Below are 21,881 nucleotides of genomic sequence, written 5' to 3' on the forward strand. Positions count from 1 at the left end.
GGAGCCGCCCCGCCCGCGCTGTGCCCGCAGCCCCGGCTCTGCCGCGCTCGTCCCCGCCAAGTCCGGCCCGCGCCGGGGCCGCGCTGGGCGCGCGCGGGCCCGAGCGCAGCGCCCCCCTCAGGCCGCGCGCCGCTGGTGCAGCCGCGGCCGTTGCGCTGCGGGCGTTGTGGGCACAGTCGGCGATCGACGCCATGGCGGAGCTGCCGCTGCCCGCCGGGCTCAGCGCCAGCACCTTCCCCGCCAAGCTGTGGCGCCTGGTGAACAGCCCCCGCGTCCGCTCCGTGCGCTGGGACAGCCGCGCCCAGGGGCTGCTCGTCGACCGCTCCCTCTTCGAGCAGGAGCTGCTCAGCTCGGGCGACGCCCACAGGGCGGGCACTGAGGGGGCGGGACCAGCCCCGGACTCCTTCCAAGCCACGCACTTCGGCAGCTTCGTGCGGCAGCTCAACCTCTACGGCTTCCGTAAAGTGCCGGGCTGGGTTGGCTCAGATGAGCCGGGCGATGCCGGGGGCTGGCTTCACTTCAAGAACCCCAACTTTCGTCGCGACCGCCCGGACCTCCTGCTCCGCATCAAGCGCCTGACCAGGGCCAACAGGCAGCGGCTGGCGGCGGGGCTGGACGTGCGCAGCCGCCAGCCCAGCCGCTTCCAGCAGCTCCACACGGAGCGGGCGGTGCCCTCCTTCCCCGCCGGGCAGCCGCCCAGAGCCGGTGAGACGGGGTGGGAGCTGCAGGCGAGGACGGTGGCGTGGGCTGTGGCCGTGGGCACTGCCCGTGCTGGGGCTGCTCAGCGCAGCTGCCCCGGCTGGCACAGGGGCTGTCCTTGGGCCAGGCAGCTGTGCCGGCAGGGCCCGGGAGCTGTGCCGGCTCTGCCGGGCTGCCGGGGCTGCGGGACAGTCCCGCCGCGGCTGGCGCTGCTCCTTGTCCTGCCCTGGGATGCTTGGGGAGCTCTCCGTGAGTGCGTGTGAGCTGAGAGCTTTCTTTGGCTCAGCTGGAGCGAGCCTCCTGTCCCTCCGGGGCACCAGAGAAAAGACCTGCCAGTTGGGTTTCTGGCAGCTGCCTCCTGCCAGGGTAGGGCAGCGGGACAGTTTTCCCAGACAGTTGAATGAACAGGGGAGAGTTCAGTAGACAAGGAACTGCTAGTTGAATAGCTTCAGAACATGTTTGGTTCTTTTTTCTTCTTTCTCACCCTGCTTGGGAGGATGGGAGCTTTTGTCTTCCCTGATAGAAGTACAGTTGCTGCCAAGGGAAACACACCCAAAGACCAATAGTGACCAAGCCTTCCCTTGCTTCCTTTCTTCTTCTCTCACTCCTACACAGTGCTCTCGTACCACAACCTTGCTGCTGCCTCATCTCAGGGTTTAGAGCTGCTTCCAGGCCCTTCCAGGCTAAGTGCAGGTGCTCAGGAGGCTGATGTTTTCCTAAGATCACCCAAGAAAGTCTTTGCCACATCTGGACTTCCTGGGATTTCATCGGAGGAACCAGGCACGGGCAAATTTCAATTCAGCCATGAGCTCATCATTCCACTGGTTCCCATGAAGCTTAAATGCCAACCTGAGCTCATCGTTCCTCTGGTTCCCATAGACCATCACAACCCTTCCATGGTCTCTTCAGAGAGGAGCAGCTGCACATCTTCAGAGCAGCAGTTGCCAGCCCTCAGCCCATCAGGTAGGGAAAGAGCTTCTACCCTTGCTTTCCAAGCAGGTCCTGGTTAATGACCCTTTAAAGTGTTTTCCTGCAGTGCTCTATCATGGGTAGATCTCAAGTGAGAATCAGGTAGAAAGTGTCAAGTCGTCTAGGAAGGGGGACCTTGAAAACAGAAAGATTCTCTGCCTGCTTTTCCTGTCCTTGCTGCAGATTTGGAGAGTGTTCTGGGCATTTTCCAGACAGCCTCTGTGTAGGGGTACAAGGGCAAGGTGAAAGATATTGCCTAACAAGTGGTCAGTGTTAGGTGCACTCTCCTCTTTCTTTGAATGAAGCCAAACTAGGACTCTGATAGAATACTGCAGATGTTTAAGACTGCCTGCCCTGCAAATCAAGGCGTGCCATTGAAATGAGCTCTGTGTGCCCCACAACAGCTGCAGCTGCAGAATATGGCCTCACCCTCAAGGTTGTTTTTAGAAAAAACTCACACTTTAATTTCAGTGTGTGTGTGCAGATCTGGGCTCTTCCTGGGTGCATCCACTTTCTGTGGTCGATTGTGATGAGAAAGTCAAGCAGCCAAATCCTCAAGCTGCTGGGAAAATGCAAAAGACTGTGATTATAAGGTGTTTGTGTGTGTCTGTGTCTATATCAGATTTCCAGTCCATGCTTTAATCTATGTACATGTCAATTAGGATAAATATTTTTAAGAGGAAGAACTCACTCCTCCAATCCCCTGGGAAGTCTGAATACATTTCTGGAACAGAGGTTGCTGTGTGCTTCCTGTGATGTTTGATGCAAGGCAGCACCAGAGCTCTGTGTCCCAAAGACACATCGTGGAGCCTGACCAATGTGTTTGCACTCCTGCAGCCAGGCCAGGCACTTCAGCCCCCAGCACTCCAGCTGGCAGTGCAGGTTTTGCAGCATGGACAGCCCCCAGCTGGCTGTGGAAAACTCCTGGGGAAGAGGAATTGCCACCGCCGGATCTGGACATGGTGCTTGAGACATTGGAGGAGATGTTTTCTCCCTCTGCTGAGGTAACTGCATTGGGCAGGGAAGAAAGGGGCTGGACTGAGAACTTGTGCATGTTGTTGCATGGCTGACAAGGAAAAGCTTCTTGAGTTCAGCTGTGAATTGACAGGGAAGGATTTGCTTGGTGAAAGAAGATTTCCAGAAGAAAAGGGAATGAAAAAGGGGGATAGCCCTTAAATGAGGGTGAAAGGCGATGGCCACGTTTGGGTGCTTGTTTTCCTGGGAAGAATCCCTGGTGCAGGGGCATTTGTGGTGAGGAAGTGGAAGCTTGGTAGGTTCTAAGAGGCTTTGTTTGATGGGAAAGAAGAGAAGAGTGTTTGGAGAAGGGGCACTGAAGGCCAAGTGTCCCGCGCAGGGAGGGGCATGCCAGAGGTGCCTCTGTTGCAGCAGCAGATGTGGGCTGTGCCTCTTTTGGGTGGGAAGGCCAAGGCAAAGCAAGGGCTGGGCTGCAGCTGCTGCTGCTGTGTGAGCCCTGCCGTGCGTGTAGGCACTCCCAGAGCCGTGGCTGGGGCTGGGCTGGAGCTGCAGCTTTCTTGTCCTCTCAGGAAGCTGCTGCCTGCAGCCCAGTTTCCATCTGGGAAATCCTCAGCTGGGCAAACTGGCCAGTCTTGCTGTCCATGTTGCAGAGCTCAGTCCCCTTGCTCTTGGGCATCTCTGTGGGAAGAGATGTGTGTTCCCATGCTGTCCCTGCCAAGCTGCAGCCTGGATGAGACTGCTGTGCTCAGGGCTGTGGAGGGAGGAGCACATCCCTGTGCCAGGAGCTGGCAGGACTCCTTCCTTAGCAGCCATTCCACGTGTTCAGTGTCACCCCCATGTTCAACACTGTCAGCTTTGACAGCTTAGACAGCTTTTGGACTGTGTTTGAGAAGTCAAATCTTTTTGACTGTTGAAGGCCTTTGGGGCCCAGAGTTCTTGTTAGGAACAAGGGATTAAGTGTGTGAGCCATGGAGGTGTTGGACCAGGTGTTTTGTGTAAGTGGTGAGAAGGGTTTCTTCCTTTCTGTTTCTCTTTCAAGGGGAATATTACTGTTGCCCCTGAGTCTTCAGGAGGGGAGCCTGTGGACAGAGCTGCAGCAGAGGGAGCTTTGCCTGGCACCGAGAGCTGCAGGAACAATTCCCAGGAGCCCGAGGAGCTTGGTAAGGACAGAGCCCCCATTGGTTTAGAGAGGTGTGAGATGGCTGCTCTGAGCCTGCCTCTGGCAGGAAGGGAGATGAGAAGAGTTGAGTTCCTGTCTGCAGGCTTGGTGCTTCCTGGTGCCTTGAGTTCAAATCCTGCACGGGCACAACCTGCCTGAGCCCTGCCCCCCACGCTTCTCCAGAGGCACTGAGTCCTCTGCTGTGGCAAGAGAGCAGGGAATAAACCTGACCTTGTGGGAGTTGTGTCACCAAGCCGGGTGTCCCAGTTTTGTGCTGATGTCCATGGATAAGTTTGCTGCAGGGTGTCAGTGCTCTGGAGGCAACACTGAGTGACTCTTGAAGCAAGAGAGGAAAAGCCCAGCAAAAAGTCAGTGTAGAAGTCTGAGCTTTTTGTCTCCAAGCATTAAATCAATGTAGTACCACAGTCTGCTGATAGCTGTAGTGAGATACATTAAAAATACAAGCAGCAGAAGCTCTGAGGCCAAGGAAATCATCAGTCACAAATCCAGTAGCTCAAGGAAAAAATGAAATTACCCCTTTAAATTAGCGAGAACTAAAGGAGAGAGAGAGCACTTTGGATCTGCATTCTTGAGCAAAGCTGGTGCAGCCTGCAGGCCTCGTAGGGAGCTCAGTCCCTCCCAGCCCTTTCTGCCAGAGCTGATGGTCAAGGTGGAGCAGCTGCTGCTCACTGCAGAAGGCAGTTTGTAGATGCCAGGTCATGGAGCTGGTTCATGACTCAGCTCCCAGCACCTTCAGCTTCAGCCATTTCAGTAAGGACTGAGGTCTCTCTGTCAGCACAGAAAAAGAAGAAGGCTGAGTTTCTCTGTGGCAGCTGGGACTGGCTGTTTCAAGCTCTTGGGGGTGCCCTTTGTACTGCAAGGGCTGAGACTTTATTGGGATTCTTAAAAACTTCAGAAGTTTTGAAAATTTGGAAGGATGCCTATTCTTTAAAGAGCAGGTCTGAAATTGTCAAATAAGAGTCTGCCTTTCAGGCCATTTTTTCAGTCTTTGATAGAAGTACAGTTACTTCAAAATGGAAAGATGCACAGAGGCCAATATTGACCCAGTGTTCCCTTTGTTTCCCAGATATCCACCTGATCTACCTCGCCAGGAGGGCTGCCCTGCGTGAGAAGAAGAATCAGAGAGAGAGCCTGTGACCATCGGGCAGGTGGAATCCCTCCATTTATACATTGATTTATAGATTTCTATAAGTCTATTTGTATATCCCAATAGTTATATTTATAGATTTATACAGGTGTGTTTATATAGTAAATCAATATAGATAATTATATATGTATTTTTAAATAGACATATTTTTTATAATAGATAGATAGGTATAGATACAGATATTTATAGGTATAGATATAGAATATATATAGATGATATAGATATAGATATAAATATATATGTATATATTTTTATATATAGTTATATTTATAGATTTATACAGGTGTGTTTATAGTTAAATCAATATATATATTTTTTTAATAATTGCATCACATTTATAGATGTTATGGAATTTTATATTTATATATATGTAGCTACATTTATAGATTTTGAGATTTACATTTATATGTGTATAGAGTAACATATATATATTTATACATAGAAGTGCATAGCTATTTAGTTAGAGGTATGTGGAATTTTAGATGCAAAGATTGAGCTGTGTAGGCCTAGGGTTCATTTTTAGCTCTTTCCCCCCTCGGCTGCCTTTCTCACCTCTTGCTTTTCTCCCGGTGCCCCCTGTGTCCCCTGTCCCTGTGCTGGGTCCGAGCTGGCGGCCGGGCCGGGTGGAGCAGCACTTCCAGCCCCGGCTGTCCCTGGAGCGGTGGGAGCTGCTGCTGGCCCCAGGCACTGTCCCCTGAGGAGCTGCTGGAGGACGGTGAGACAGAGGGGGCTGAGGGGGCTGAGGGGGCGGTGGCGCCGAAGGGACGGTGACCCTGAGCTGCTGCTGGGGCTGAGGGCTGTGGGGCAGCCGAGGGCCATGGTGGCACTGAGGTGACAGGGAAGTGGCACAGGCTGAGGGGCTGGCGGGTCTCAGGGGACGGGATGGCTCAGAAGGGACTGAGGGGGGTGAGAGGGACTGTGAGGGGCTGAAGAAACTGAAGGGGGCTGGGGCTTCAGCGAGAGCATGGCGGGACTGAGGGGATGGAGGGGGCCAGCAGAGAGCACAGAGGGCTCCGGGACTGCAGCTGTGCCAGGCCTTGCAAGCAATTCCAGAGCCTCCACTTTTGCCACAGCTGCAAGGAAGACCTTGAGGATAGCCAGAGACTGACAGGAGCCAGCAGGGAGGAGCTGAAGGCCGGCAGCAAGAGCAGTGAACGGGGACCTGCTGCTGCCAGCCTGGAGAGAGCCCGGCTGAGGCCACAGGCCCGGGGAGGCAGGCTGGGGCTGAGGCTGGCGTGGGCTGTGGCCGTGGGCAGTGCCCGGCGGGGCAGGAGCGGGCCCTGCCCGTGCTGGGGCTGCTCAGCGCAGCTGCCCCGGCTGGCACAGGGGCTGTCCTTGGGCCAGGCAGCTGTGCCGGCAGGGCCCGGGAGCTGTGCCGGCTCTGCCGGGCTGCCGGGGCTGCGGGACAGTCCCGCCGCGGCTGCGCTCACCACAGCCTGGCCCGCTCGGCTGCTTTCTCTTTACGACCCCCCTGGGGAGGCTCTGACATTTCCTCTTCCCTGATGCAAGTGCAGCTGCTGCCAAGGGAAACGTCCCCATACTCACTCAGTGTTCCCTTTGCTTGCCAGATGTCCCATCTGCTGTCGCTGTCTGGGAGAGCTGCTCTGCACGGGAGGAGGAGACCGAGCGAGAGGCTTTGAAGATGGGGCAGCTGGGATCCCTCTACTTCGACTGCTGTTTAAGGATAGATGGACTTGCACGTGGACAGGGATTATTTCATATGTATTTCCATATGTGGGTTGCTATTTGTATAGGAATATTTCTATCTTTATGTAGTTATATGTATGGATGTATGCTATATGTATATGTAAGCATATATATACATATATGTCTGTAATTACATATATGTGTATATTTGTATCTAAGTATACATGGATATTGTTATATCTGTCTTTAGTTCTATTTCCTAGGTTTACAGCTTTGAACATATCTCTTTATATTGATGCAGGTATAGGTATATGGTTTTTAAATAGGTATTTTGGTATTTGAATTGGGACATATGTGTACTTTTATATGTATATTGTTCCATTTCTGTCTATTTATTGATATTTACATATGTGTCCAGATGTATAGCTCTGTGTTTGTATTGATGCATTGGGTGGATATTTAGCTTGGCAGAGTGATATTTGTATAGGTGCAGATAGGTTTGCTTTGTTTATCTACTGATATATATATTTTTATATGTATATTTTATGTAGTATGTGATGTTTAATCTATATTTACATCTGTAGATTGTTATAGTTATATATGTATTTATATATGTGCATATACATATGTATTCTATTTAAAGATGTATGCAGGGTATAGTTGTGTAACTCTATTGAATTCTTAGTGTAGGGCTATTTAGAGAGGGAATGTGTATTTTTGTATTTCTATATGGGCTCTATGTTTGTAGTAATATGTAATAAATTAAGTTGTTAAACGTCTAATTGATCTTTGTGTCTAGTGAGTTCTGTATAGTAGAGGTTGCCAATAAATTAAATTTTGTTAAGTGAATTTGTTATTTGTATATTTTAAATGGACTGGTTGTAATAATCTAATAAACTCCTGGTTTTTTACCTAAATTGAGATTTGTATAGTTCTCTATTGTCAGCGTGGGTGTAGCAATTGCAATTTCTAATAAATGACATTTTTCAACTGAAATTGATTCTCGTGTATTTGTGGATCAGCAGTGCGGCTGTGGCAATCTGCAAGAAATGCCATTTGTCAGCTGCGATGGGTGTTCTGTGATTTGTGCTCCCCAAAGCCATGAGCAGATGTAAATGCTGGAGGATTTTGGCCATGCAAATCTCCAGCCATGCCCAGCACATGCCCCACCTGCACTCAGGCTGGGCAAGGGAAGCGCAGATTTGGGCTGGCAGCAGAGCCCCCCGTTGGCTCAGAACTCGCTGCAGAGGCCTCCTGAGAAAACTCCCGGAGTCCGCTGAGAGCACAACTCCTGCTCTGTGGATATGCAGATAATTCAGTCCATGTTTGGTTCTTTACATACAGACACACAGATATATGTAGGCAGCACTTAGTAACCTGTAAAATACTCAATTATGGGAGCTGAAATGGATTTTTCTCTGTTTATAGGGTCTTCAGAGTTGTGCCATTCTGTGGCCATCCTGTAACAGGCAATGGTTTCTGTGTCTAAGCAGTGCAGTTGTAGCAATCTGTAATAAATTTCCCTTTTAAACTGACATTGGCTTTGGGGCACTTCTCATTTCTGTGATGAGTGACCACATCAATGTTTGTCCCTGTTTCTTCACTGATCCTGAAGCTTTGATGAGTGTAGGACAGGCTGTGGCACCCAGTTCCTCACAGGTCTGTCCAGCTCTGGCTAATAGACCTGTCTTGTCTGTGAAACATCCATCTGAGGTTATTTGTCTGAGAGCTGTGTCCATCTCTAGAACCCCCTCAGGCAGCACCGTGGCTGGGGAGGGGATGGGAAAAGTGTAAGGGGATTCTGGCATTTATTCCCTTTTAACATATATTTGCACTCAGCTGTAGCCTAAACTTAGTAAGGAAAAGGACAGACTTTCTTTAGTCATGCAGTGTGGGATAAATGGTGTGGGAATAGCCACAAACCAAGCTGCAGGAGCAGCTTCTTCTTGGTCTTAACAGGACATTGTGTACAGGAAAGCACCACCACCTTAATGATTCACCTGTTAGGTAAAGCCACAATGGTTCACCATGTAAAACTACCTGGGGATGGAAATAACAAACATCCCTGGGCTGGGGCAGAAGCCTGGGAGTCAAACGCTTGGAAAAAGAGACCTGGCAAAGCCAGCCCAAGGCACAGGCTCACGTTTGGCTCCAGGCAAGAGGGAGCTTGTACTGCCAGCACGGGAAGGGACTCCAGGCAGAGAAGCTGGCCGGCGGCAGGGAGCAGCTCCTGCTGTCAGGACTCGCAGGACACAGGAGTAGTGAGCACATCGTGGATGGACAGCGGTGCTGCTCCTGAGCCGCCAAGGTGACCCCTCCTGGGGCTGCAGTCACAGCGCAGTCACCTGTCCTGCATGCTCCCTTTGGCTTCTTGAGCTCCAACCACTCCAACAAAGCAGACCTGATCATAAATTATAAAAATTGTAAGACATCAGAACTAGTTGGCCACTGCTAATAGTGGATTTTTAATTTCTTTGACTGTCTCTGCATTAGTACCATCTGTGTTTCCAAAGGTAGTGCTCAGCATTTAGAGCCAAGCTTTCTCTGCTTTAGCAGATTTATATACGTACATATATATATATGTTTGTAATTTTATATGTTTGTGACATTCATCTGTGTGAAGAAAGGATAACCTTAAGAAAGTGCACTTGTTTTACAACAGCATGGTTTCATAGAAATTTATTTCAAATTCTTTTCTGAGGTTCCTATACTAGAAGACACTTTGCTAAAACTAAGGATGGGATGTTAAAAGTTAAGGATGAGAATTGCAGGGCTGGCTTAAAATAGAATCCAAATTTTATTTCATTCTGTGCAATATTTCCATTAAATCTGATTAATATCCAGAAATAAAAAACTAGAAAACTAGATTTCTCTTTTCTTCTTTTTTTTTTTTTTTTTTTCTAGGAAACAAGACACGTATAATTTTGATTTTTATTTTAAAGACAGTAATCCACTGGACTAATTGATACCTTGGAACTTCTTTATCATTTACAAATACCCATGGCTGTCAGGAACAGAAAGGTTAAAGGAAGGGAAGAGAGCAAATCTTTTAAAGCAGTGGCCTGAGAGTTATTTTACATCACTTTCTAATCACCCGGTTAAATACACCATTACTTAAAAACCATGTATATATGTACTTGGTATGAAGTATCAGCTGAATAAATGCTATACATAAACAAGTTCTCATCTACATTTTTTGCTAGCCTCGTGTTCTGTCCTTTCTCACTAAAATCAGGAAGAGAAACATTGCTGCTCTTTGAAAAATTAATCCATTAAAATATTGACAACCTTGAGGTTTGATTTAGGAGTGTACAAACAATAATTTTAATTGTCACCAAAGAGAAACAAAAGTGACATGTCATCTGTGGTAAATGCATCTGTCATCTCTAGGATGTTGTATAGCAGTTAATATGAAGAGCTCATGAATGATGGGGATAAGAGACACTGACCCTTGAGGATTCAAAGAATCATTTAATAACAATAAAAAGAGTTTATCTTGCTCACCTTAAAATGCATTTTATATGGATTAGATTTATACTGATTGAAAACTCATCACTTTTTGTATCCTTCTGAATAATTAATGCTGACTCTTTTAGTCTCAGCCCACAGATTTAAAAGACAAACATTGCTACAGCTTGCAGTATGGAACCAGTATCACTTGATTTGTCACTGAAGTATCAGAAAGTGTTGTAAATGACACAGACTGCCATCGTGAGGCATTCCCAGGAGCTGTTCAGCTTTGCAAGTAAACACAGGTCTGATTTTCAGTCTGTCAGCAAATTTGCTGAGAGCAAAACAAATCTCTGAAATTGCCATGGCTATAAAGAAGAAAATGTGCCAGTAGAAAAAAAACTGATTAACAGATTCTGTAAGAAATCATAAAAGGACAATTAAGCAACATGATGCAGAATTGTAAGCACAAGTGGCCAGTATCATCATATCCTGTTTAGAAAGGCAGAAAAAGTCAGTAAACTACAAAGTTGATTGTTGTACTCATTCGTTTGAGGGTTGCTGAGGCAGTAGCAATGCAGTTCAATATCAAAGCTTTGTTATTGTTCAGACCAAGTTAAAAAATCTCTTGACTATCCATGTGCAGCATGATTTATTTGTTCAGCTAATATTTGTGCTCTTGGTAATAGGGGCAGCCATGGATTGTAATAGATAGTTTAGATCACAGACTTTACGGTTTCCATCTAGGAAAAATAATGCTAAAAAAGCTTATTATTCTTCACATTTTATTATTTTAAGCCATATAAACCAAGAATAATTTTTGCCTAAGTTTTTGTCTTTGCTCTTCTGGGCTGCTTCAAGATTGTATATGAAGGCTTGTCATGTCTCTGTTAACCAGGTATCTAGAATTTAGTTCTGTGGTCTCAGCACAACCATCTAATACTGTTTCAAATGCAAAATCTCCATAAAAAGCCTACAGATACCACCCAAGACCTTTTGGACAGGCAAATAAAAATGGCATCTCCCCTTAAAAATTCTCTCAAACACTCTTAGGCAGCTACATAAAGTTTCTGTAGTAGGACTGCATGTTCGTTGCAGTCATTACTTCCCCCAGTAAAAATGAGGTGTATTACAGTTGATATTTAATAATTTCAGGCTGTACTTTGGTTTCCCATGTACCTGTGCCTCCATGGGAGCTGCATGTCCAAACTGCCTGTAGAGCTGGTGGAGATCTCATCCTTGGTTCAGGTGCCTTCAAGAGGGCATCTTGATCAATTCAATCGACCTGTGGGATCTGTTGTGCCTTTTTGCTGCTCCAGAAGAAAAAGGGTCTCCCATACACACATGGACCCTACAGACATGGGGTGCAGGGCATGGGTCTCAGGTACAGGAGACGAACTGCTCAGGTGGAAGGTACACTCATCTTTAGATAGATATAGATATAGATATAGATAGATATAGATATAGGTATAGATATAGATATATAGGTATAGATAGGTATAGATATAGATATTTATAGGTATAGATATAGAATATATATAGATGATATAGATATAGATATAGATATAGATATAGATGAAAATCTAGTTCAGCTCAGAGGCGTGAGGGGCCACAGGAGATTTTGGCAGCTTCAGAGGTGCTCAGCTGGCACTTCTGCTTGTAACTCTCAGGGTAAAACCAGGAGGCTTTGTTGAGGAGGTCTCCTTTGATGGGAACACAGCTTCACGGAGGGCACTGACTTTAGGAGTCTGACTTTTGAAACAAATTAATCCTTTGCTGAATCACTGTGATATTTGGCAGGTATGAATGGTTATGCTGAAACTCACTTAAGGAGAGGGTGACACATGTATGTGACGTAGCAATAAAAACCAAAAAACCCACACAAGTGGGATGCACTTTCTGACTCTTCGCTGTGAGCTGTTGTGCACTGGCAGTTCATATACAGACACAAATGGGACGGGGCCACTGGGATCAGCGTCCTGAGCTATTTATTTTCAGCATCAGTCTCATTACAGGGTTATGGCAATGAAGAGATGCTAACAGCTCGCTGGTCAGGCAGCAGGGCAAAGAAACTTAATGTTACAACATACCATAAATGTGTCTCAGCCAATTACATAGAGCAAAAGCATACTGACAGTAGTTCTATCCAATCACCTTAAGCACACGTAGCTTTGGTTAAAACAATAGTGGCCTATTCTCACATACAATGGCCCGTTTATAAGAGAAAAAGCACAGAGCACTATTCATATTTAACCTTCTAAATATCTACTAAATAAACTTGTTGCAACTTAGAAAGCCAAACTACACAGCTCTATTGTTCCATTTCCCATGTCTTCGCTACAGCTTAGATATCTTTTCTGCTGCTTTAGCAGTGTTCAGTATTCTGCTGTAACTGAGGCCTGTCTTCTGCAGTTTTCCCAAAACCTTCTGATTTTATGGATTCCCACAGCTGTCAGCATTTTCGTCCCTATTCATGTGACAGCTAAAAGAATAGAAAGCAGAACAGCAAATTCAATTTTAAGAGTGGTGTGCAATACAAAATAAGACTTACAGAGAGCAGAGGAATGATTGTGATTTATAAGCATGTATCTCACTTTAATTGGAGAAAACAGAGACTGATTACAAAGGATGTGCTGACCAGTTTAATGTTTTCTCTGTCATCTTTTCACAAAGCATGCACTTTCTAACCCACTGCATGTCAGCAAGAATCCTTTCACTGACCTGAACAGGACAAACTGTTTATCATAATAAAAGGTACTTATGCATGGATATTTATTAAAGATGTGATAGTCAGTCTTGTCTTTTTTACATTTATTCTGGTTTTTCTATAATTCCTTTCAGTCAGCGACTAACCAGCAGACTTCAGATGCCTTCAGAAATTGCTTGACATGGTTTGGCACTATTTGATTCTGACTGTATTTAACATCACTCTTTGGACAGTATTAACTGTACTTCATGCTTTTCCTTACTTTCTTTGTACAGTCTTACTTAAAAATAAATGTGAGGAAAATATACATGAAAATGTGTACAACTTGAAATAAAAGTTACAGAGTCGTAGCCATTCAGTGTATCAAATGGGTTAATATTTGTAGTATGTGTTTCTGTGTTTTTATTCTCAGCTCTAAGCTAAATTTTTTGTTGATCCCTATATTGCTTCATTGCCTCCTCTGAAGTACAACCTCCTCAGGCAGATCTAGGGAATTCCTCAATGAAAACACTATTTTTCTCTTTGGAAAATCAATATTTTTTTTCTCACCCGCAAATCATAGATCAAGTCAGGAGAGGATGTTTTTCCAGTATCCCTTAACTGCTTTATTAAACACTGCTCAGAGTATGGAAGGATTACCATCTAACACATGAAATGCAACTTGGTCCCTTCAGGCTTTACTCATTTTGCAGCTCTTGAAGCTTAGAGAGGGATTCTCCACCAGTTCCTGAGGAAAGCAGCTCTTGACCACACCACCTGCCAGAGCAAACGGCACTGTGTAAAATCATGTTCTCCTGTGTGTTTGGTATGTCTGCTGCCCCTGAAGACACAAAATAAAAACTGATCTTTTAAGAGTTAAGCTTTAATAGAACTGAAGAGTTGTTTATATTGTCTATTGCTACTTTTGCCTGTCCATTCAGGATGGTAAGAGGAAGGACTTGGAGCTACTGAGAGCATTCAGCTGTTTATGGCAACTTGCAGAATGAGTTGTGAGATGAGAGAGCAAATGTGTTTATGTACACAGACAGGTACAACAGGCCTTTGCTGCATTTTGTAACTTAACAACTCTGCTTACAACTATTTCCTGTTATATATTTTTAGTCTGTGTTTAATGGAACCCGCAGAGAAAACATGGATTACTAATTCTGTTGTAACATTACTCGTAAGGTGTTTCCCTATAGAGAAAAAAAAGACAGCTATCCTAGTTTGTGAGAGGTTTGTCTCCTCAAAAATTCCAATGCAAAAATTCATTTGGGATATAGGTAAGTTGTTGTAATGTAACTGTTTTAAATTCTTACTCTAATTTTTAAATTTTTAGACCTTAAAAATCAATGATCGATTTACTGATTGACTGCAGAAACCTTTAAAATGCTTGTCAGGCTGGCTGAGAATTAACAAGCACACTGCTCTGCAATGGTGTACAACCACGGCTGCTGAGGCTGCTGTGAATGTGCAGGAGTTTTTCTCAGGGGTAGGATGTAATGGGTTAATTTCTCAAGTTTGTTCATCAAGTCTATAAAAACGGGTAATATGTTGCAAAATGTCATAAGGCTTAAACCGCAATATGTCACAAGCTAATATGTTGAAAAGCTGAATATGCAATACGTATGCAGCCACACGCCTATATATGGTAAAGACTATTGCAGGGTCATCAAAACTCTGAGAGAGAGGACGGGAGCCTTCCTCCAAACGACCACCAAAAGGCAGACAAAGACCCCCTAGCAACTATCAGCGCAGACGCAGAAAACACTGGAAAATACGCAACCACGACAGATCAGAGAGAGGCCTGAACCGCCGGGTGGGTGCGAGCCGTTGGTGGAGCGGAGACTGCCCGGCTGCACCCAGCGCTGTAATTTGCCTATTATCGCTTGCTCTGTCAATTAATAAATTACATTTCATTTGGACTCACTTGTCGGTGATTGGTTCCTCACCACAAATTATAACATAGGACTCCTCCTGTCCGGCACAGGCGCTGGCACAGAGGAATTGGGGATCGGATGTTTTGACGGCCTGTTTGCAGCAGTCTCCAGCCTGGACGAGCCCTGCTCCGACTGACAGGTCCCTGCAATGAGCCGATGCCCGCAGGCGGCGAGGAGAGACCCGGGCCCCTTTGGCAGCGTTCCCAAAAGACCGGAGGACGAACGGGAAGGTCGCTGTGCCCCAGGCGGCCTTTCCCGCGGGCTCTGGATTCGGGCACGGCAGGGATCCCTGGAGCAGATCCCGCCCTTCTCCACGCCCGGCCCGGAGCTTTGCTGAGGGCACGGCACTGCCGGGGCCAAGCCGAGCCCTGCCCGGGCCGTGCCCCGGCAGCCCCCGAGGCTGCCCGGCTACCGCAGCAGGAGCTGCTCCCGCTGCCTGGGGCTGCTCCAGCCCCGCAGGAGCTCTCGGGAGCCCCGATCGGAGCACACGGCATCGAGCCCGAGCTGCTGAGCTCCCATCCCTGCTGCTGACGCTTCGCGACGGGCTCGGATCCGCGGGCGGGAATGAGCTGGGCAGGTGAGACGCCGCTTGGATCCGCGCTTGGGGCACTCGGGACCGCGGGAAAAGTGTCACCGGCAGCTGTCATTGGTTTGGCCATTTGTATGATGAGGAACGCATTTGTGTCTGAGTTCGGCCTTATTTGGCTGTGCCACTTCTGGGAGCACAAAAACTATTTTTCATTTTTCAAGGTAAGAAAACGGTTTGATTGTTATCTTATGTGCACATGATGCTAAATGTAAACACTCCCTATTTTACATACCAGAGGCCTGCCTTAAAGAATCTATGACTTTGCAGATATTATTTCCATAATTTTATAGCTTTCAGAGGAAGCAGCACAGTTCATCTGAACTAAGGCCTTCCTTACACTTAAGAGAAAAAACAGGTTGTGTGAGAGCTCTGCTAGCTGGGAATGCATGAATGGAAGAATTTTAGGACACTGCCATGGAAACTGCACATGTTTAACCACGATTTAGGAGAAAGAGCTAGTAGGTATGCTCATTTATGAAGGTAAGTACCAAAATCTGAATTTTTCCTGTATTATATTGAGCCCCCAATATGTTTTGTAATTGCACTTTTCTCTGTATTTTTTCACGCAGATGTCACTGGCAGTGGCATGCTCTGTGCTAAGTGCTCAATTGGATGGTTGGCTGGGGAGATGCCTTTAGTTTTATGGCACACAGGGGTCTAAGGAGGGTGTGCAGGTGTCCCTGTGCTCTGGCACCAGCTGAGGTGCAGGAGCACTTCAGGGCTGCCTCCAGGCATGATGAGCTGGAGTTAAAGCTGTGCCTTCTGCTGAGCAGCTGATACCACCTCTGACCATGAACAGCTGGTCCTGATATAATAAATAGAGCTTTCTTCCTTTCTTACTAAGAGCCAGAGTCTGATAAAATGGGTTCTTCATCCTGCTCTGACCAGTGAATACCAGGGTTCATTTCCACAAATTTCTTGCTTTATCTGCTTTATACCTGCCAGCTACATGAGCCATAATGTCCTGCTGCTCAGCTTCCTTGAGAGAAGCTGGCATTTCTTTGGAAAAGGGCTCTTCACTAGCAGTTGGACTCACAAGTGGCTCATTGATGTCCCTCTAATTCCCAAGTTATTTCACATCTACAGTTGCCTTTTAGGGATAGACCCCGATGCTTCTCTGATTTCTGTGGGATCCTCTTTGCCTACCACTTTCAGGAATGAGCTAGAAGAGGCAAGTCAAGGTTCAAGGGAAGGACTTGTGTTTCCTACTTCATCCTGGGTCATTTAATTTGAAAAGTTTTAGGTTTGGATTTTCAACAGTGAATTGTCATTGGTCCAGACTTCAAAATCTCTCAGCACATTCATGTTTTCAACATTAAAGTTTTTACATGCTAAAACAGTATCTTTTACTGAATTTTAGTAAAAAATTAAATGGGTTAAGAGCCCTCCACTTAGTGTTTTGCTTAGTGAAAATTCCATATTGATCCGGAATAAAGTGGATTTATTTGGATACTCCTGAAAACTCCTTGCCTTCCTTCTCTCCTTCCTTTGCTCAGTGCAAGGAATAGCAACATTTCTTATGTCATGATATTTGTTGCCAGTGTGGTTGTTTGAAGATCATGCATTTAGTAATGCAAAGTAGTTAAAATCATCTGATCTGGAATCCCTTCCCAACTTCAAAACCCACACACTTCGTTTTTGACTCCAGCTGCAGCAGACCTAGACATCTCTTTCACCTGCTTGCTCTGTTGTAATTGACCAGTCCTTTCTCTCTTTGATTACTGATTTGGTCAAGTAAGACTAAAATGCAATGATCCCTTAAAGCGTGGTGATCTAGTGAGCATACTTCCTATTTCCCCATTTATTAGGCAACAAGACTTAATTCTGACAGGTAATAAATACAGACCTTCAGCTTTAAGAGGCAGAGGACATGAATTCCATTAAAATTGGCTCCTTAATATTTATTTTATCTTCAGAGTGATTCATGAACCGTTTCAAGTTTGGGTAAGCAATTAATGCATCAGTGACTGTAACAGACAAGGAAGAGATGATTGAAGGCAAGCAAATAATGGCTTGCTTAGCCACACAGCAGGCTCTGCAGTTTTGAAAGAGAATTTCATTACATTTTGTGAGTTTTAAAGAAGTAAATGGAGAACAAAAATCTTTAAATGTTTGGAAGCATCATATATAATTATGCAAGTGTTAATGTGAGAATCTATAGAGTATCCTGCTTAATGATGCATGTGGTTGTGCAGTTTTTTTATTTGTTCATGGGTATGTTTGTGTAAATAACCACATGTAAAGGAATTTTTCTAACTCCTTACAGGAATATTTAAATAGGATGAATATTCATGCTCTAAGCTCTGTGTGCTGTGGCAAGAACACTAATGCCTATATAGCAAGGTTTCCTTTTACAGAACTCTTTTTTCCTACTCATTTCCAACTTGTTCCCTGCTCTCCTTGGGTCAGCAGAGCAGTGCCACTCTGCCTCCACTTGGAATTTATCTGTCCCTTTTGCCACTGGCAATTATTTACAGACTCGAACAGGATGGGACACTCAAAAATCAGTGTCTTGAGCCATTTTATTTCAACATCAGTCTCAACACTTAACAATGGAGACACTCGATGTGAACAGCTCACTGATTTAAACAGAATGCCAAAGAAACGTAATGTTACAACGCAGCATAAAGCAAAATCTTTCCAAGTTTCAGCCAATCACACATAGAGCAAAAGCATATTGACATTACTTCTACCCTATTACATGGAGCACACATAGCTTCGGTTAAAACAATAGCGGCCTATTTTCTAACACAATGGCTTGTTCATGTTAGCCTTCTAAAATATACATTAAGTAAATTTGTTGCAACTAAAAAGGACAAACCACATAGGCTTATTGGTCTATTTCTCATGTCTAAGCTGCAGCCTAAAACTCTTTCTGCTATCGTAGCATTTCTCTGTCCTTGCTGGCCTTTTGGAGCCTGCTTTTTTACCATTTTCTCAAAACCCTCTAACTTTATAGATTCCAACACCTTTCTTCTTCCTGTTCCAAAATCACCCTTAATCCCTGCCTCCCACAGCTCTGCCCACTGACAAATAAGTGCAGCACCAACCAGTTCATGGTCTCCACACCTGTGCATTATTTGCTGCCATTCTGCAGAACCCAGTGGAGATGTGTGGGCTGTGCTACCATTGGTGGATTTCTGTATTTTCACATCAGTGCTGCTTCTGCTCCTGAAGTCTCTCTATGTCCATTTATCTACTGTTATTGCTCAGGGTCCCCAGTGCTTTTCAGCTGGAGCAGAATTGTTTTAGCAAACATCGGTGTGAATGCTCGTGCAGATACAGTGTAATAGGGGCTTAAGAGAGCTGCATCATACAAAACAATATTAGTGGGCATTTTTAGGAGAGTCTGAAGAAGAGGGGATGTAGTTCTTACACACTGGACAACAGCTCCAAGTGCCTGTTGTCACAGACCACCCTGCAGATCATCGTATGCTCCTTTGTGCTCAGCCTGAGGTGCCAGTGCTGCTCTCTGGGCGTGTGCAGAGCGAAGGAGATCCCTGTGGAGGCCTCATGGATGCACAAGAACTTTAGGACACATTTAAGCCTCACACACATGCAAAAAACCCAAACCAAACTAAAACACCATAACAAACCAAAAAACCCCCATGCAAACAAAAAACCCACGGAAATTTGTTTACAAGTTATGATAGATTGTCTTGTGTCACCTGCATTCTGTTTTCCAAAGCAGTGTCAGTGTTCAGACAGAAGGACAAAGAGAGGTTTTAGCAGGACTGACCAAGTTTTGGTAGGGATGGAGCCTGCTCTCCCCCATCAGAGCCTGCTGGCTCTGCCTTTCTATCTGGATGGGTGGCACAGCCCAGCCATACCAGCGCAGCCTCCTGTGCCCCTGCAGTGGGGCTCAGCAGCACTTTAAGCCACTCTCACCCTGCACTGCCCAAGGGCTGCTCTGGCAGTGTCCTCAGCTCTCTCTTGCCCCTTTCCCTCTGTGCTGCCCTGGCAGCTGAAAGCTGAGCTGGCCCAGGGGGTGCCTGAGCTCTCAGCCACAGTTGGGTTCTGCTGCTCCAAGCCTGGAGCTGCCACGCTGGGGAACCCACAGCTGAGAGCTTCCCTGGAGTGCAGCAAACAGAGGGCCTGACAGGAGGGGAAAGGGCCCTGAGGTCAGGCAAGAGATGAATGAAAAGGGGAATGGGAAAGGAGAGAAGAGAAAATTCACAGGGCTTGAAAGCTGAATCTTCCCTGCAAACTTTGCATACAAGTATTGTCCTGGATTCCCAAAAGATCAGTGGTGTCTGAGTTTATTATGAAATAAAAGAGATGAAAAAGAATATTGATTAGTTGTTCATTGGCTATTCTGAGAACTGATGATTTTGGGATCTGATGGAAACTGGAGTATGTAACCATGATACTAAAAAAAGATATATATGCATATAAAAATATGGGAATCAGAAACACAACATAAAAAACCAAAGATCAAACAAATTCTGGCATTTCCTCATTTTGAAAGTAAGGAATCTGTGCTACAGGTTTGCTAAAATTCTTGCAGGGACTTTTATATGTAATACAAGCATACAAAACTTCAGAATGGCATTTTCAAAAGCACTGTGTTTTCACCATGCTCTAACAGTTTTCCAAACAGCTGGAGACAAGAAAATATCAAAGTTCTGGAAGCTCTCAAGTCCTTTCATCTCAGTCTAATCCTGAAAGAAAATCTAAGTTATGTGTCTTCTGAGAAATAGGTATAATTATATTCTATTAAGGAGACGTTTGTCTTGTTGTTTTTTTTTTTTTTTTTAATCAGCTGTCCAGTACTGGAAAGAAAACAAGATCTTTCTTGTGGCCTAGAATGGTTGCAGAAAGAAGAATTTAATAGACTTTATTTAGAGCTTCATTTTTCTTACTGGTTATTTTTGCTGGAATTGACTAGCTAGAAACAGCCAGAATTGCTCTAATAGACTGATTTCTTCCAAGAGAGTAAGAAGGACAGGAAAATACAGGTCAGTCAGCCTTGCCTCCATCCCCTGACAGGTGATGGAATAACTAATCCTGGAAACCATTCCAAAGAAATGGAGAAGTTGATTGGGAGTAATGGTTAACCTACCTGATGCCCATGATAGGACAGTCAAATGGATGGATATGGGTGGAGCAATGGATGATGTCTACTCCAGCTTTACCCAAGCCTTTGAGACAGTCTCCTACAGCACCCTTAAACACAAACTGCCAAAATGCCCAGTGAGGAAGGCTGAAAATGGATGAGGACTGTCACCAGTGGCACAAAGTAGAGCTGGAGGCAAGTCACAGGTGCTCTGACCCCCAGGGGCTGATGCTGGGGCAGATGCTCTTTAATGTCTTCATTCATGGCCGGGCTGGAGGAGCAGTTCACCCTCAGCAAGTCTGCAGACAATACAAAGCTGGCAGGAGCAGCTGACAGCCCAAATGTTTGTGCCATTCAGAGGGACCTTGGAAAGCTAAAGAATTGGCCTGAGGGGAATCTGACGGAATTAAAGGAAAGGAAATGAAAAGTCTCACACCTGGGCAGGAATAACCCCAGGCATCAAGATGGGCTGGGAAGCGGCTTGTATATTTTCCTTGCCTTGGTGCTTTGGGGTTGTGCCGCAAAGCTAATGCAGAAGGATGACTGCAGCCAGAGAAAGAGGGGGCTCGCACATGGCCCTGCCGAGCCGAGCCCGGCCAGCCCCGGAGCCGCCCCGCCCGCGCTGTGCCCGCAGCCCCGGCTCTGCCGCGCTCGTCCCCGCCAAGTCCGGCCCGCGCCGGGGCCGCGCTGGGCGCGCGCGGGCCCGAGCGCAGCGCCCCCCTCAGGCCGCGCGCCTCCGGCGCAGCCGCGGCCGTTGCGCTGCGGGCGTTGTGGGCACAGTCGGCGATCGACGCCATGGCGGAGCTGCCGCTGCCCGCCGGGCTCAGCGCCAGCACCTTCTCCACTGTAATATATGTTAGAAATAATTCATGCTATCAAAGAATGTATTTTATGAAGATTGTGAAATACAAATGAGTCTCTGACCACACACGGCCTGAGAGCAGATGTCTATTCAAACTCTGAGATTCCTGGAGACGGCTACACTTTAGTGGAAGAACAGATGCTACTAGCACAATGATCACCAGTATCTCGAGTCATCGGAAACCGCCGGAAGAGCGATCATCATCCTGCGGATAACATCAATCAAGATAGCCAGGGATGCCAGGAACATACATGTGAATACATGACTTCCCCAAACTCAATCAATGCTGGCTATCAACCAGGAGACGGCCTTTGTCCAGCTCTGCACAGTGAAAGAACCCACTATGAATGTGAAGAATTACAAAAGAAATTGGGACTCCTTTGCCTCAGGCACAATAAACTGTATAAAACCTCGTCGCTAGAAGCGGCTTGCATGGACAGGGGGAGGATTCGATGCGATAGAGGTTGGATCCAGGTTTACCCAGCGCTGATCCCAGGCTTGACGCTATCTCTTTGGCTGTGGTGGTTTTGAGGACCATATTTTGGTTGCGCAAAAAGATAAATAAATCTTTTCGCATTTTTGTTAATTTGGCTTTCGATTGATCATTTATAACAATTCTGTTGACATCCTGACATGATTTGAATTTGGGGTTCAGGGACCCCTTCCCAGTCAGCAGGTGCC

The 21,881-nt window shown here is 46.1% G+C and overlaps 1 protein-coding gene across 4 annotated transcripts; it reads left to right on the forward strand.

Moving 5' to 3' along the window:
- The first annotated feature begins 161 nt into the window (after nucleotides 1-161).
- On the forward strand, nucleotides 162-7,534 carry LOC139605089 (heat shock factor protein 5-like). Of its 4 annotated transcripts, XM_071456474.1 has the most exons (7): nucleotides 162-705; nucleotides 1,315-1,662; nucleotides 2,506-2,672; nucleotides 3,683-3,803; nucleotides 4,890-5,685; nucleotides 6,539-6,777; nucleotides 7,278-7,534. In XM_071456474.1, the coding sequence occupies exons 1-5, from the start codon at nucleotides 192-194 to the stop codon at nucleotides 4,958-4,960; spliced, it is 1,221 nt and encodes a 406-aa protein (XP_071312575.1). In that variant the 5' UTR covers nucleotides 162-191; the 3' UTR covers nucleotides 4,961-5,685; nucleotides 6,539-6,777; nucleotides 7,278-7,534. The 4 variants fall into 4 exon arrangements, with proteins under 4 accessions (XP_071312575.1, XP_071312574.1, XP_071312576.1 ...); XM_071456473.1 differs by having other exon boundaries at nucleotides 6,539-7,534; XM_071456475.1 differs by lacking the exon at nucleotides 3,683-3,803 and having other exon boundaries at nucleotides 6,539-7,534.
- The last annotated feature ends 14,347 nt before the right edge of the window (nucleotides 7,535-21,881 follow it).

Source organism: Agelaius tricolor, unplaced genomic scaffold (genome assembly GCF_023055355.1).
Source record: "Agelaius tricolor isolate 1412-34295 unplaced genomic scaffold, bAgeTri1.0.p SCAF_59, whole genome shotgun sequence".
NCBI lineage: Eukaryota > Metazoa > Chordata > Aves > Passeriformes > Icteridae > Agelaius > Agelaius tricolor.